The sequence below is a fragment of the Nelumbo lutea genome, chromosome 5, assembly GCF_056320005.1.
Source record: "Nelumbo lutea isolate HS-2025 chromosome 5, American lotus-T2T, whole genome shotgun sequence".
Taxonomy (NCBI): domain Eukaryota; kingdom Viridiplantae; phylum Streptophyta; class Magnoliopsida; order Proteales; family Nelumbonaceae; genus Nelumbo; species Nelumbo lutea.
In genome coordinates this window covers 84,999,684-85,015,926 of record NC_142688.1, presented here as the reverse complement: position 1 = coordinate 85,015,926, position 16,243 = coordinate 84,999,684, and the positions used below count along the sequence as shown (strand labels likewise).

Below are 16,243 nucleotides of genomic sequence, written 5' to 3'. Positions count from 1 at the left end.
AAGGAGTAAACTGTGAGAAGAGCTAGGGGACATTAGGGGTCTTTGGGAAGGGCCCTAGTGTATTGGGGGTGACTTCAATGTTATAAGATTTGTGGGTGAGCCAATTGGAGGTAGACAAAGGATAACATCAAGAATGAGGCAGTTTAATTCTTTTATTGATTTTTTTTTTATCAATAACAGCACTTTTGTTGAAATAGATATGTAAGTTACAATCAGATTGGAGGAGTAAAATGTCTTAACCCTCCTTTTCAAACCTGAAAACACATATTGCAAGACAGTCCAAAAGAAATTAGTTCTTCCCATCCCCTGTTTAGCCAAGGTGTCAGCCATGGAGTTGGTACTCCTCTTAGCCCATTGAACCCTTATAATCATGTTCTGAGTTAGCTGCTTGATTTTCTTTCTTTCATTTGAGAACTTCCACAGGCTGGACTCTTTGTTCTGCAACCAACTAACAATTAGTTGAGAATCTCCTTCCACCAGCAGCTTACTAATATTCAACTGCTTAGCTCTTTTAGCTCCTTCTAGAACTGCCAGGATTTCAGCTCTCAGTGAGTCCCCCCAGCCTAATAGGTCCTGAGAACATAGCCATAATTCGACCTTCTTCGTTCCTGGAAATACCACCTATGCCTGAAAGGCTTGGATTTCCTTCACTACTACCATCGAAGTTAGTTTAATGAAACCCAAGTCTGGTGGAGTCCAAACAGGTCTAATATCACTAAACATAGGAGCTGACCGAGCCACTTCTTCCCAGTTTCTAATGATGTTTCCTACTGAATAGGCTTCAAAATGCTTCAAAGACTTGACCCAGTGGGCCACCCTAACATATACAAGTTCTATGAGGGCTTCTTTGCCTTTTTTCTTTTCCATGAAATAGTCTTTGGTTTCTTTCTTCCCAGACCGTCCAGCAAACAGCAGCTCTAGCACATTTTTTTTTATCAATAACTGTGGATTAAATTAATATTAAAAATATGAGAAAATTACAGGGCAAGGGGGCTAAACAATCTTAGCTCCCAAGAACAACCATTAAGCATCAAAAGAACAAAATTTATAAGACAGTCCAAAAAATAGAATGTCTGTTCACCCCTTGTCTAGCTAGACCATTTGCCAAAGAGATCACACTTCTTTTTACCCATTTGTATTGGATTTCCATGTCCTTAGTCAACCACTTGAATTTCCTCTTTTCATTACTGTAATTCCAAGGTCTAAGACTATCCTCTTTCAGCCAGTTTACCACCACTTCAGAATCTCCTTCTATGATCAACTTGTTAATATGCATATCTTTGATTCCTTGTACCCCTTCAAGAGCTGCAAGAATCTCAGCTCTCAAATAATCTCCCACCCCAACTGGTCCAGAATACATAGCTAACAGCTTCCTTGTTCATCTCTTATCACTCCTATTCCGAATGGCCCTAGATTGCCCAAGCTGTTGCCATCAAAGTTCAATTTAACAAAGTCATGGAGCGGGGGGATCCAACAAACATTTGAGGCCTTCCTCATTGGAACAAGTTCTGCTATCATCTTCCACTTTCTTTGCAGTTCATCAACTGAGAATTCTGCGAACAGAGCCAAGATTTTCAGCCAGCGTATAACCCTAATGTGGATGACCTCCAGCATTGCTTCCAAACTTCTCTCCTTATCTGTAAATATTCATGAATTTCTCTCCTCCCAAATAGTCCAACAGACTGCAGCCCTCATACACCTCCACATAAACTTGGCCCTTTTTGTTGGCCGAAACGGCATACATGTGAATAGGCTTGACATTTGAGGGGGGTCCACCTGCACCCAAACAAAGAAGTACACCACTCCCAAATGGTGTTAGTAAACCGATAGGAGATTAGTAAGTGATGTCCAAACTCACCATCAGCTTTACAGAGGACACACCAATGAGGACAAAAACAACTATTGGGTCTTTTTCTTTGAAGTAAATCTGTTGTGTTAACTCTTTCCAAAAACTCCCAACCTTAGGAGGTATAGGATGACACCACACCTCTTTAACAGGGAAAGACAAGCACGTAGAAGAATACTGTGTGAGAGCGCTAAAGAAAGAGGCACAAGTGAAAGAACCAAAGGGGGTGAGAGTCCAAATTCTACTATCTGCCCTTGTTGGCTCTAAGAACACCCCTTCAAGAATGGATAACAGTGATGAGATACCATCAAGCTCTGTGTCCCTGATATCTCTTCGCAGGCCCAAGTTCCAGCTGACCCCAGAAATTGAATTAGAAGGAACAATGAATGAAGACACCAGTTCATTTTTAAAAGTGGAAAGGGCAAAAAGGTTGGAATTGGTCTTTTAGCGAGGAGTCCCCAATCCAAACATGCTCCCAAAAATTAATGAGATTGCTTGAGTGCAAGTCATACCCTGGTTACCTTGGTTTGCCATAGCAAACTGACCCCTTAATTACCTTGGTTTGCCATTGGCAAATGGAAGGAGAAGGAAGAGTTGGATTAGCTCACTAATGGTGGGGAAGAGTGGGGTGCAAAGCAGACAGAGATTGTAGAGGCTTTCTCGGAGCATTTCAAATCTATCTATAGAAGGCCTTTAAATGAAAAGTGGTTGGTCGAAAGGTTGAAGTGGAAAACTTTGGGTGAGGATCAACTACATTTTTCGGAGAGAAGGTTTGAAGAGGTAGAGATCAAGGAAGCAGTTTTCTCTATGAATAGATCAAAAGCCCCTGGGCCTGATGGATTCAGCATGGCATTCTATCAAAATTGTTGGGATAATAATCAAAGATGTTTTCAGAGTCTTCTCTGAATTCCATAGAATGGGGGTAATCAATGTGGGGTTGAAGACTACTTTTTTAGCGTAGATTCCAAAGAAGAACGATGCTATACAACCCATAGACTATAGACCTATTAGTCTAATCACAAGCATTTATAAGGTTATAGCAAAAGTGTTGTCTTTGAGGATTAAGAAAGTGATCCCCCCATTGATTTGTGCAGGATAGGTAGATCATTGACCAAATTCTTATTGCTAATGAATGTGTGGAGGCTCAAAAAATATTAAAGAGAAGGGGAGTGGCTGTCAAATTGGATTTGGAAAAAGCCTATGACTTGGTGGACTAGAACTTCTTAATTGATATTATGAGGATGTGTGGATTTGGAGAGTTGTGGTGTAAATGGATTAAGGCTTGTCTGCGGTCTACTAACTACTCAATTATTATTAATAGGACAGTGTATGATTTCCATGAGGGTTTTAGGGGACTTAGACAAGGTGACCCTCTCTCTCCTTTTTTGTTCACCTTGGCGGCTAAAGTACTAGGCAAACTGATCTCAAGAGCAAATTGTCTGCAATTGTTTAGGGGTTGGTTTGTAGGGAGAGATAATATTTTGGTCAATCATTTGCAGTTTGCAGACGATATTCTGATTTTTTGTTGGAATCAAGGTTTAAAATTTCGACACGATATGCCCGATATGGGGTGTATCGTATCGTATCATACCTTTTAAGGGGGGAAACAAGCTTCTTTTCCCCGAAATAAGCCTTCTTTCACCCCCCAAATGACTCTAAAACTCCAAACTTCATTCATAAAGTGCTTGTTTTGCAAAATTTTGCAAGAAACAAGTGTGAATCGTTAACTTTTTTAAAGATTTTTCAACTTTTGAAAACATATGGCAAAAATAGGTAAATTTTTTCAATCTTTTATAATATCTTGTGATTTCTTTTTTTTCTTGAATGTTTAAATTTATGTTGATCTACATTTCTTAAATTCAAAACCACAGTTTTTTGTGCTATCAATAGATTTATGGAAATTTCATGAAGATATTTAGAGAAAATATAAATTAACAAAAATTTTGAAAATGTAAGTTTTTTCTTTGCCTATAAAGACTAAATATGTTTTAGATCTATGGATTTATCTATCATATCCATAGAGCAATTGAAATTTCTTCCTTAATATTTTTTTATTTTTTATATTGTTAGAATTAAAAAATAAATAATAAATAATTGTATTTTATCATTTGATCATAACAATTGAATATACTATAATTCTATGGATGATTTATCATATCCATAGACCAATTGAAATTTCTTCTTTAATAATTATTTTTTATTTTTTACAATTAAAAAATAAATAATTAATTAATTATAATTTATCATTTGATCACAATGATTGAATATATTATAATTTTATGGATGATCTATCATATCCACAATTGAAATTTCTTCTTTAATAACTATTTTTTGAATATAATATATAATGTTTATTTATTTTTTATAAATTTTGGAAACGAATAAATAAATAATAATTATTTAAACAATAAATAATTATTGTTATATTTTCACATAGAAGTTGTGCGCATGCATGTTTCATGGTTGGATTAGAGAATTGGGTTTTTCTCATCCCATAAAACATTAAAACTTAAGAATTATAATTTATAAATTATAGTTAAGCATAGGATTTTTAATGAAATTATAATTAGCTATAATATATTACTTCATAAAACCATTAAAATATATTAATTTAATGCATATATACCTCATTGAGGTCTTATATTTGGTGTTGTTGATGTATTTTTAAGAATTTATTAAAGTATTTATAGTGTTTCCAAGCGTATCTATGCGCATCTTAGTTTTTCTTCAATACACATGCGTATCCAAGGCGTATCCCGATACGTATCTTAAAATTGCCTTTCCGATACTTTGAACCCTGGTTGGAATCAATATCAATGAGGAACTCTTGAGGAGCTTGGCAGACTTCTTAGGTTGTGAGAAAGGTGAGTAGCCTATGAAATACTTAGGCTTACCTATAGGAGATAACCCTAGATCAGCTAGTTTTTGGGCCCTAATGGTGGAAAGGGTTGACAAGAGATTAGCTAGGTGGAAGAGGAATTACATCTCAATGGGTGGGGTTCCAGTGTACTACATGTCAGTGTTTAGGATGCCACAGGAGGTACTGAAGAAAATTAAAAAACTTATGAGGGATTACAACTCTAGGATGCCACAAGAGGAATTACATCTCTAGGAACCGGGGGGAAAAAATGACCACTTGGTCAAATGGGAAAAGTGGTGAAATTGAAATCAGAAGTTGGCTTGGAAAAGGTAATGTTAAGATGAAGAATCAAGCTTTACTCAGCAAATGGTTATGGAGGTTTCCTAATGAAAATGAGAAGTTATGGCACAAGGTTGTGGCAAGTATTCATGGCATATCAAGCAATGGGTGGGATGTAGGATGTCTTCGTAGAGCTACCTTGGCTACCCCATGGATGGCCATCCATGATCTTCTTCCTACCTTCTTACATTATATCAGGTATGACTTGGCCTCTAGTAAAAAAATCAGGTTTTGGGAGGATGTGTGGATTGGGGATACCCCTCTGGGTATCAAATTCCCTTCTCTCTTTGATGTTTCTAGGTTTAAGGGTAGGCTCATTTATGACTTTCTTACTCAGCATCACTTCTCCACAGGATTGGATTGGAATTTTGGCTTCATTAGAAACCTTAGAGAATCTGAATTTTCTATGATGACTGATCTTTTGAGCTTGTTGAATTCAGTTTTCTTGTGTGAACGTGGCTCGGATTCTAGAATATGGGGACCTAATTCTATTGGGGATTTCTCTTGCAAGTCCTCTTGTTCTCTGGTTGCCACCTCTTCGTCCTATTCTTCCCCAGTCAAGGAAGTCTGGTGTTCTCCTAATCCACCTAAAATTAGCGCCTTCTGCTGGGAAGTGTTTCATGGAAGCATTAATACATTTGGTTTACTTCAAAGGAAGAGACTAAACTGGTGTTTGTCCCCCAACTAGTGTATTCTTTGCAAGTTGAATGGTGAGACTGTGATTCATCTTATCTCCTGCCCATTTATTACCTTTCTTTGGGATTGGTTTACTTCTCTCTTTGGATGCAGGTGGTCTTCTCCTGATAGGTTGGAGGGTTTGTTTAGCCCTACTAGCATTAGTTGTACAAAAAAGAGGGGTAGGACCTTGTGGAGAAGCACTAGAGCAGCACTAATTTGGACTGTGTGGGAGGAAAGAAATGCAAGAATATTTGAAGAGAAGGAACGAAGCAAGGAAGACTTGGTTGAATTTATAACATTGAGGGTAGCTCATTGGGCAAAAAGTTTGAAGTTGTTTTCGGATTTCAAGATTGAAGATTTCTTCAGAGCTTGGGGTACCATTGCGGCATCCTCAACTACAAGACAAAGATCCGTTGAGGTTTGGTCTCCTCCAATAAATGGTTGAAGAAACTGAATTTTGATGGGAGCTGTTGGGTAACTCATGGCCCTCATGTATTGGGGGAGTCATTAGGGATGAAGAGGGGAACATAATTGCTTTATGCTCTGTCCCTGTGGAGCAGGGTGATGTGGCAAGATCAGAATTCTCGGCTGCAGTTTTTGGGGTTGAGAAGGCAAAAGAACTAGGTATTAGAAGGCTAATTATTGAGGGAGATTCTAAAACTGTGGTTAAGTGGCTGGTTAGAGGGGAAGGGGTCGCATGGCATTTGAGAAATGAATTCAGAAAATTCAAATGGCTGTCACAGGACATGTTAATCCGAGTGAAATGGGTGAGGAGGACTGTTCATAGCTTGGCAGATAGCTTAGCCAAGCAAGGGTTACATAGAACACATATGTTTTGGGCTCAAATGTAGTACTGATTTGGGACAGCTTCTATAGCTGGTTCCTTTCACAACTTCTTGTTGTAATCATGTTTCTCTCATTATTAATGGAATTCTTTCTGTGTTGCTGACAAAAAAAAGAAAAAGAAAAAGAAAAGACAAATTCCTTGGACTCTCAAACATATTTTCAAGTTGAAAGGCTAGCAAAGGACTTGAATGCTGATTTCAAGTGGGTTAGAAGGTGCAAATGGGCTGGCTTATGCCCTGGCAAAACAAGGGTTCACAAAACAGCAATTTTATTGGGCATCTTTGCAATTTACTTTAGTTTATGTGGGGAGTTACACTCTTGTTATCAAAGTGTGCTAATCCACTTTCACAATTTAATAAAATAACATTTTCTGATCTAACAAAAAGGAAGAAAGACAACCTAGGATCAACACCTAGGCTTTTTGTACAAATGAACGTCTAGAGGAGCTATTACGAATCAGCACCTGAAAGCTCCTTGGGGCAATCAGCACCATCAGAAAATTTGGCATCAACATCAAAAAGAACTAAGCCATCGGGAAAACATTGGTCCAATTGTCGCCCTCCTCCTCTATGGCAGTAATGTAGAACTTGTATAGATTTATTTTCCCTAATTTCAAGACTCTAACTCATACTCATGGTTGGTCTGAGTTCAAAATTGGCTAGAACTCCTAAAGAAGCTTCTAAAAATTGACTTCTTCACCAATTACAACTTTGACATGAATTCCTAATAAAGAAACAACTTCTAATGCAAACTTCCCCTGAAGAGGCAAGAGCTGCATCCTCTCTAAAGAACAAAAAAACAAATCCCTAGATCACAGATTCATTGGTTGTTTGTAAATTGACCATAATTTGCAAAATTCATGCCTAGATCACATGATCAAGCCATCTGGTGGCAAGTAAAGTGATGAACATGAACTTAACAATTTTTTTCCTTCCATATTGTAACTTTAAGCTTAACTGACCTACACTGTTGAATATTAGATCTTCTGTATCCCGTTCCACCATTATTAGTTATTATTTACTACAACAAGAAATGAACCAATAGAGATATGAAACATGTAGACATAATAGAATTCAGATGGTTCAGTCAATACCATTCACCATGATGATAAATATAGCATGCCAGAAAGGTGGTATTGCCTTTGGAGGAAGCATGACTAATGGATATAGAAGATCATCATTCCGGTACCACCAGTAAACACCAACCACATGAAGCATGAAAACAATAGAGATGCCAATGAGAACAGAAAATTTTCTCTCTCCCTGCAATAACAAATAAGATTTTATAAGTAACTAGAAAGAATGGCAACAGCTACCATGATTTATCCAACATTTATCTTCATAACAGAGACCAAAATACTGCTGATCATGAAAAGTGGTAGAGGGGGAAAGCAGCTGAAACAGCATAAAAAGCACAGCATCATTCTAATGAAACCTTCAATTAACTTCTTAAATCAGGAACATAACTTCTTAAATCAACAAAATGCTGAATCTACAATTAACATCAAGCAGATTGGTGAAACAATGGTTGTCAGTAAATGAAGAAACCTTCAAAATTGGAATATATGAAGCAGTACACAATCAATCAGCACCAGCAAAATTGGAATAGGACCATCATGTGCCAAATCAGGTGATTTTTCATTTCATTGTTATATAAAATTCATTTAAGAAAGATGTGTAATACAAGGTGTAACAGGTTTTGCAGATCTAGCCTTCAAAAAACAAAGAAGACAGAAAATAGAGAAAATGAGACTAGTAGAAAAAGATATTAGCAGATAGGCACTTTGTTCAAATTTATGGACAACATTAGATTTGGTTAATGCTGGCATATAGTTTCTTGTTTTTATATTTTTCTGATTGTAAGTTTGTAACATCACAATGTTGTTATTTTGTACATGGTGAATTATCTCCACCAGTTGAATGTAATTTTTTTTTTCTAATTAAAATTTGCAATTATTATCAAAGAAAGGAAAAACAAAGAGAAGCAATGGAAAAACAAATCCTGACAAACCCTGCTCCTCCTATGCATTATGTGTATATGTATTATAATAAGACCAATCTCATGCCCATAACTGATGAAATTTCAGACAAAACAACTAAAAGATAAAACGGACAAGACCCAAAGCATTGTAGCAAACTAAAGAAAAATCGCAATCAACAGTAGACTGACACAGCAAAGTAACCATCCAAACCACCTCCCAAGCCCACTCCCAGGACAACCAAAAAAATCCTCAATAGCCAACTGCTCTACCATGTCTTGCCCCACCTCTACTGCTACTGCTATTAACCTACCCATTCTCTGGTTTTTTTACTAATCCCCCCAAACCACGAAAAAACTTAGATCAGATATTTTCCTCTCAACGACCTCTCGAAATCTGCTACATCTCACGCTAAAATGCAAAGAGCTTCCATACAACCAGTTCCGAGATCTAAACAACAGACTCAAATTCTGATTTTTAAACAACTCAGATGCCGACACCCAGGACAGAAGTTTACCCACAGCTATCTGCACCATTTCCTCTGAAGATTTAGCTTTGCCCTGAAAATTTCTGTTATTTCTTTCAATCTAGATAGTCCAAAGCACAGCAGCCGGGATAGTCTTCCAAACCAAGATACCTTTCTTGATGAGACCCTCAATCTGCCAACACAACAGCAAATCCTTTACAGAAAATGGCATTACCCAGCTGATTTCCAAAGCTTGGAGAAAATGCCCCCAAATATAATTCGAGACTGGGCAATGTAAGGCCAGATGTTCAGTAGTTTCTACTACCCCACCACCACATGACATATCCGAAATCTGAATGCCATGTTTCACTAGATTAACTTTGGATAGACATTTATTTAAAGCCATTGTCCAGAGCAAAAACTTCACTTTAGAAGGACTGAATGAGCTCCAAATCTGCCTAACCAAAATGCCATCAGCTTCCCATTTCCATCTCCAAGCATCCTCCATGTTTGGGTCAATCCTCTGGTTCTGGAGCAGGCCCAACAGAATTGCATACTCCTCAATTTCCCAGTCAAAGAAGCGCCTCCTACAAGTTAGGTTCCAACTGAAAGAATAACCGTCCACATTGAAATTCTCAGCCATCGAGGAGTCCTGATTTACAGAAATTTGATACAAGAGAGGAAAGGCATCTTTCAGACACACTTCAGAACACCAAGAGTTTTTCCAAATTTTGATTCTTTCCCCATTTCCCAAGTTGTAACTGATTCCTTCCTCAAATAAACTAGCATTCTTCATTATACCTGTCCAAATAGAACTTATCCCTCTTGAAATAGGAGAATTGGATCTCCAATCACCCCAGTCCACTCCATATTTGTCCACAATCAGCTTTCTCCACCAAGCATTTCTTTCATTTACAAATCTCCAAAGCCATTTACACAGGAGGGCAGAATTGAATTTCTTAAATTTTCTTATTCCCAACCCACCAACTTCCTTAGGAAGACACACTTGATCCCAGTTTACAGCATGAACCTTCTTCTCCTCCTTCCAACCTCTCAGAGAAAGTTTTTCTGTTCTGTTAGCCACTTTGGAAGAAATAGGAAATAGGCAGAGGTAGTAAGTAGGTAAATTAGAAAGAGTACTCTTAATCAAAATCACTCTCCCCCCAAAAGAAAGGTATATTTAGCTCCGAGAGGGAACTAAATTAGAAATTAGCTTTCTAGGAAGCCAATTTCTTCTCCATTTTTTCAATCACTGGATTCCAAATCTGAGAAGAAGTATATTTAACTCCCAGAGGGAGCCCCAAGTACTTGACCGGAAGATGGGCAGTCTGACAAGCCATAACTTCTGCACAAACTTCTAGATTTGTAACAATACCTACAGGGATAATCTGAGATTTACTCAAATTAACCTTAAGGCCAGACACCACCTCAAACCAACTCAAAATTCCAAGCAACACCTCTAGTTGATTAGGAGAAGCATCAACCAAGCATAAGGTGTCATCATCAAATTGAAGAATATTGACTTTTTCTTTCCCCGGAGCAATTGCAAAGCCCTCCCAAAGCCCATTCTCAACAACCTTCTTGCTAAAGAGAGAAAATTTCCATGACACAAATGAAGAGTAGGGAAGAGAGAGGGCCACCTTGCCTCAAACCTCTTGAACTTCCAAAAAGCCTCGTCTTTTGCTCGTTAATTAAGATGGAGAACTTAGGAGTCTTAACACAAACTCTAATCTAGTTTCTCCAAAGCTGCCCAAAATTCATTTTCTTCAAAACCAGATCCAAGCAATGCCAGTTAACATGATCATAAGCTTTTTCAATACCTAGTTTACATAGAACACCTGGGGTCCCCTCTCCAACAGTTCATTAGCAATGAGAACAGAGTCAACCATCTGTCTACCCGGGACAAAAGCACATTGGTTACAAGAGATAACACTGCCTAACACACACTTCATTCTTTCAACCAAAACCTTGGCCAAGATTTTGTAGAAACTGTGCAAGAGACTAATGGGCCTGAAGTCCTTTATATTGACAGCCCCCTCAATTTTTGGAATAAGAGTGATGAAAGTTGCATTCAAACTTCTCTGAAAGGAGGCATTAGTGTGAAATGCCTAAAACACCTTCATCAGATCACTCCTCACAATATCCCAACATTTTAAATAGAATAGATTAGAGAACCCATCAGGACCCGGTGATTTATCAATTTCTAGCTTCTTTACTACACCCTTAATTTCCTCTTCTGAGAATGGTCTCTCTAACCAGATTTTCTGCTCTTCATTTAACTTATAAAATTGGAGCTCGGAGGGAAAAGGTCTTTGAGCCCACTTCTCTTTATAAAGGTTCTTATAGAAAGAAGTAGCCACAGATTTAACTTCAGAACTAGACTCACCACACCTGTCCTCCCACACCAGCTTGCCGATTGAAGAGAACCTAGCACGAGCATTTGCCATTTTGTGAAAGAACTTTGTATTTTTATCCCCCTCTTTAAGCCAAATGGATTTAGCTCTTTGTCTCCACTTCCTCTCTACCTCATATCTGATTTGCATGAGCATTTGCCATTTTATCATATCTGATTTTTGCAATTGACCTCTTAAGTCTCAGATCTTCAGACAAGGGACCCGCCTCTTCAGCTCTATCAATCTCTATAATGGTGCTCGACAAAGCCTTCTTATCAGTAACCCACTTCATATTCTTCTCCTTACTCCAAATTTTTAGTTTACCCTTGACAGCCTTTAATTTTGATGCCATAACGAAAGAACTAGAGCCCTCCCCACTTGCAACTCATTCCACACAGAGCTGATTAAGGGGATAAGGTTTTCCTCCTCAAACCAAGCATTTTCAAACTTAAACGGGGATTTGACTTTCTCACGGAGACCACAAACAAGCTGAATAAGGCTATGGTCGGACATCGGTCTAGGAAGGGTAAGCTGTCTGAAATCAGGAAAGAATTCATCCCAGTTTGAAGAAACCAAGAATCTGTCCAGTCTAACCAGGGTCGGGACAGATTGGTTATTAGTCCAAGTGAATCTATTACCCTGAATTGGGACGTCCATTAATTCCATACTGTTTATGAAGTCAGCAAACATGTTCATCGAACCAATTCTTCTACCCCCGGTATTCTTCTCATCCACCGAAATAGTTGCATTAAAATCACCCCCAATTACCCAAGGACAGTTCTGAGGGTCTCTCAAATCTGATAATTCCGCCCAAAAAGCCACCCGAAAGTTAGCATCAACAGGACCATAAACGTTTGTGACTTGAATAAGTTTTCCATCTTGTAGTTTCAGTCTCAGAGTGATCGAGACTTGATAATTTTAGCAATTTGGAGAAAAAAAAAGTGTCTTAGAGTCACAGCACCATATGCTGCAACCATTCAGCAGTGTCTACATTGTCAATGGAGGCACAATACAACACCAGCCTTAGAATTGGATGCTCCACTAACACATACATAATGCAACATTTTTTATCATCAACCAATCAAGCAACTTTTGATAACGTCATTGATCTAAACAAGATAAGATACAAGTACAGAAACAACTAAAGAGAGACCAGCCGGTGACTCCAAACAAATATTATACCCAAAGGAAATGAAAACCTTCTAGCAAGAGAAGCTGCTAGAGAGTTAGTTGACTGCAGACCTTAATATCTGTCTAAACTAAGAACTCATGGTAGATGCCAAAGACCTCACTTCCCTATGAAATGAATATAAGCCCAATGTATAGAATACAAATTTCTCTTTAAGTGCTGCACTATTGGACCTTGACTAACCACTGGCAAATCTCTATATTGTGTCAACAAAAATAAATCAATGGCATCCTGATCTTAACCACTAAAAATTGATACTTGAAGAAATTTGCGATTATGGTGAAAAAAATTGATACTTCAAAGAAACACTTTAAAGCATGATGCCATCATACAGATTGGGCAATCAATAAAGATCCATGTTCTAGAGCGTGGAATTTCTTTATCTGTAACAAAATCATATGAATAATCAAGGGATATTAAGAGTCAGATGGTTAACCAACAGAAGGCATGACATAGAATCATATTGGTTTGGAACAACTAGTCATAGTATGGGGTTAGGAGGTTGCAGAGCCTCGGATAATAAGGATGCTGGTTTGATCTTACTATTCTTTGATCTTTTTTTAAATAAAACAGAAGCTATCTAAAAAAAAAAAATCAATGAGAAACTAAATTGAAAATTAAAGGGGAAACTAGCCATATGCAATAATTTGGAGATTTTCTTTTGATGCTATCAATAAAAAAATCCACTTTCAGTTGGACCTTCGCACATGACACAAAACACAACCCCTCCCTTGAATACACACTTTGATGGAAAAGACTAAATGAATCAACTAACTTGCAAAACCATAATCAGCTTAATAAGAACTTTCCATTCTCTAAACTTTTGACAGGGTACCCATGTTCAGTCAGTTGATGACATGCTGACAAACTTATCAGAGAAATGAACTAAATGGCACTCTTGTTTTCATTTATTACCCTAGGAAAAAAATCTTCCAAATTATGAGAAAACTATGCTGATGTGTCAGCCCTTCAAGGTTTTTTGGTGTACATAATCTTCCAAATTATGTACATGGAGATTTCCATGATGCTCCAAAACTAGAATTTGTCAAATAATTTGGCATTTCAACTAGGGAAGAAGAAGCACTAGTTTATACTTTATAAATACAAAAGTTAATTTAAAAAACACTTTGATAACAAATTCTACAGTTTAAAGATAATAATTGGTACATTAGCACAAACACAAAACAGAAATATCAAAAAATATACAAGAGCACCTTTAGAGCTGTCTGCTTTCGTAGAATATCATTTGACTTGAACATGACTGCAGCAATCCAGATTGTGACAAAAAAACCTGTAGGTCCACACAAAGAGGGAAAAATCAGGAAGGCCGAAAAGGACAACATTCTTTATGGTTAAGTGTGAAATGGAAGTGGAAAGCACATACACTCATCACCATGGCCACTTGTTTTGCAACCATACAATTGAAAATTCACACGATTATGTTTATAGAATTGAAAAGTAACATTCTAAAACTCTACGGATGGCAACACAAATGACTAGAGAAATTGAAGCAAAAGTCTCCCTTCCAATCCCCGGGGATCATCAGGACCACTTGATTTGCAAGCATACCCATTGGAAACCCACATGCTTATGTTTCACTTACTGATGTAGGTTTTATCTTGGAACATGAAAATAGGTAAAGCCTAAGTATAGTCGTGGTGGAGCAACCAAATCCAGTAGCATGACAAAATGTTAGAATTTACTGAAATTGTAGGAACTAATTCTTCTTCTAGGCTCAAAACCAACTCTAAGAATTGATTCTTAAAGCAACAAAATCCAGTTTCAAAAAAAAAAATTGTTTTGGCTCAGAACTCATTCTTCAAATGGTGATTCCTCGGAGCAGAATTGTAACTAAACATAGCCCAAATTAACATACAATAGTCCAAATTGGTAAACAGTTAAAAAGCAAATGATGGCAATGAGGGTGGCATGGAGCAGCTTTTGATTGAAGGGGACTCTAAGACAGTGGTGGACTGGTTAAATAATCTGGAAGATGTCACATGGGCTACAAAAATGAGTTAAAGAAATTCAAATGGCCGACAAGGAATATGTCTGTAACAGTACAGTGGGTTGGGAGATCAGCTAATGCATTTGCTGATGTCTTGGCAAAACAAGGGACAAATAGGGAAACATTGTTCTGGGCGCAACTGTAACTTTTGTTTTAATATTCATGTACTCTTTGATGCAGTTTATGTGTTTTCTGTTTCGAGAGGTGGCACCTCGCGCCTCTCTAAGGGAATTTTCATGTAACCAATCTTTGAATTAATGGAATATGATTCTTTATTTATCAAAAAAAATGAGGGTGGAGTAGTTCTTTTTTTATCAGTAAATGGTCAATTTATTAGGGACCGTTTGGTTATGTTGTTGTTTATTTAATAAACATTTGGTACTTTCTTCATCTTGAAAAACAAGAAAAAACTGTTGAAAAACGTTTTTTTGATGTTTTTTGACAGTTAGGCACCATTAGATGCCATTAGGTCCCACATAAGCTGAATAGTAAAAAAATGCTTGGGTGTTGGGGGAACCATTAAAAAGAAGTATCCCCAACAGATGGCTCTAACACAAACCAAGTAACTTTTGTTTTAATATTCATGTACTCTTTGATGCAGTTTATGTGTTTTCTGTTTCGAGAGGTGGCACCTCGCGCCTCTCTAAGGGAATTTTCATGTAACCAATCTTTGAATTAATGGAATATGATTCTTTATTTATCAAAAAAAATGAGGGTGGAGTAGTTCTTTTTTTATCAGTAAATGGTCAATTTATTAGGGACCGTTTGGTTATGTTGTTGTTTATTTAATAAACATTTGGTACTTTCTTCATCTTGAAAAACAAGAAAAAACTGTTGAAAAACGTTTTTTTGATGTTTTTTGACAGTTAGGCACCATTAGATGCCATTAGGTCCCACATAAGCTGAATAGTAAAAAAATGCTTGGGTGTTGGGGGAACCATTAAAAAGAAGTATCCCCAACAGATGGCTCTAACACAAACCAAGAAAAATGTTTATTTAATAAACAATTTAACCAAACAGTGTTTCAGGGGAAAGTCTATGTGGCACTGAATTGGCACCATTTTTAAGATAAACGGAAACAAGACCAAACACCATGTTAACTAATAATAGAACGATATATATACAAACTGTGCCTTCCACACCTAAGAAAAGGCAAGCATTTCTACCCACTGCTAGTTTCCACTTTCACTTCTTACGACTACAAACTTCCCCCATAGCAAATCATCCCCAATGGAGATGATCTATGTTCACCCCTTTGTGTCCATATGAAGGTTGCCCCATTATCCTCGGACAGCCTTTTATTTTGCTTGACTATCTTACTACGACTTAGGAGCTCCTTTCCCAAACCTTAGTCCTTCCGATACAAGCATCAATTCTGCCCTAATTCAGTGTTTTAAAAGAGCAAGGCACAAGGCAAGGCGTGCGCCTTTTTAAGCAAGGCACAAAATTACAAAAAAAAAAAAAAGCTAAAAAAAAAGAAAAATGTCAGAAAATTTAAAAAAAATGCAAAAAAAATACTAAACATAATGTTAATAAAAAATATGAACTTAAATTTTAAAACGAATGTTTTAAAAACCTGTTATCTAAAATTAAAATATATAAATGTAACATGTAAAGCGTATTCAAATGAAATTTTAAAA

At 37.2% G+C, this 16,243-nt stretch overlaps 1 protein-coding gene across 1 annotated transcript in view; it reads right to left on the bottom strand.

The window, feature by feature from the left end:
- The window catches only part of LOC148853224 (RING/U-box superfamily protein), a 53,221-nt gene that overhangs the window by 23,285 nt on the left and 13,693 nt on the right, over positions 1 to 16,243 (bottom strand). Inside the window, exons 2-3 of the mRNA XM_088944939.1 lie at positions 13,810 to 13,886; positions 7,663 to 7,831 (exon numbers count right to left, since the gene is read on the bottom strand). Of these exons, the coding sequence (XP_088801065.1) occupies positions 7,663 to 7,831; positions 13,810 to 13,886 (246 nt within the window). The remainder of the gene's footprint in view (positions 1 to 7,662; positions 7,832 to 13,809; positions 13,887 to 16,243) is intronic.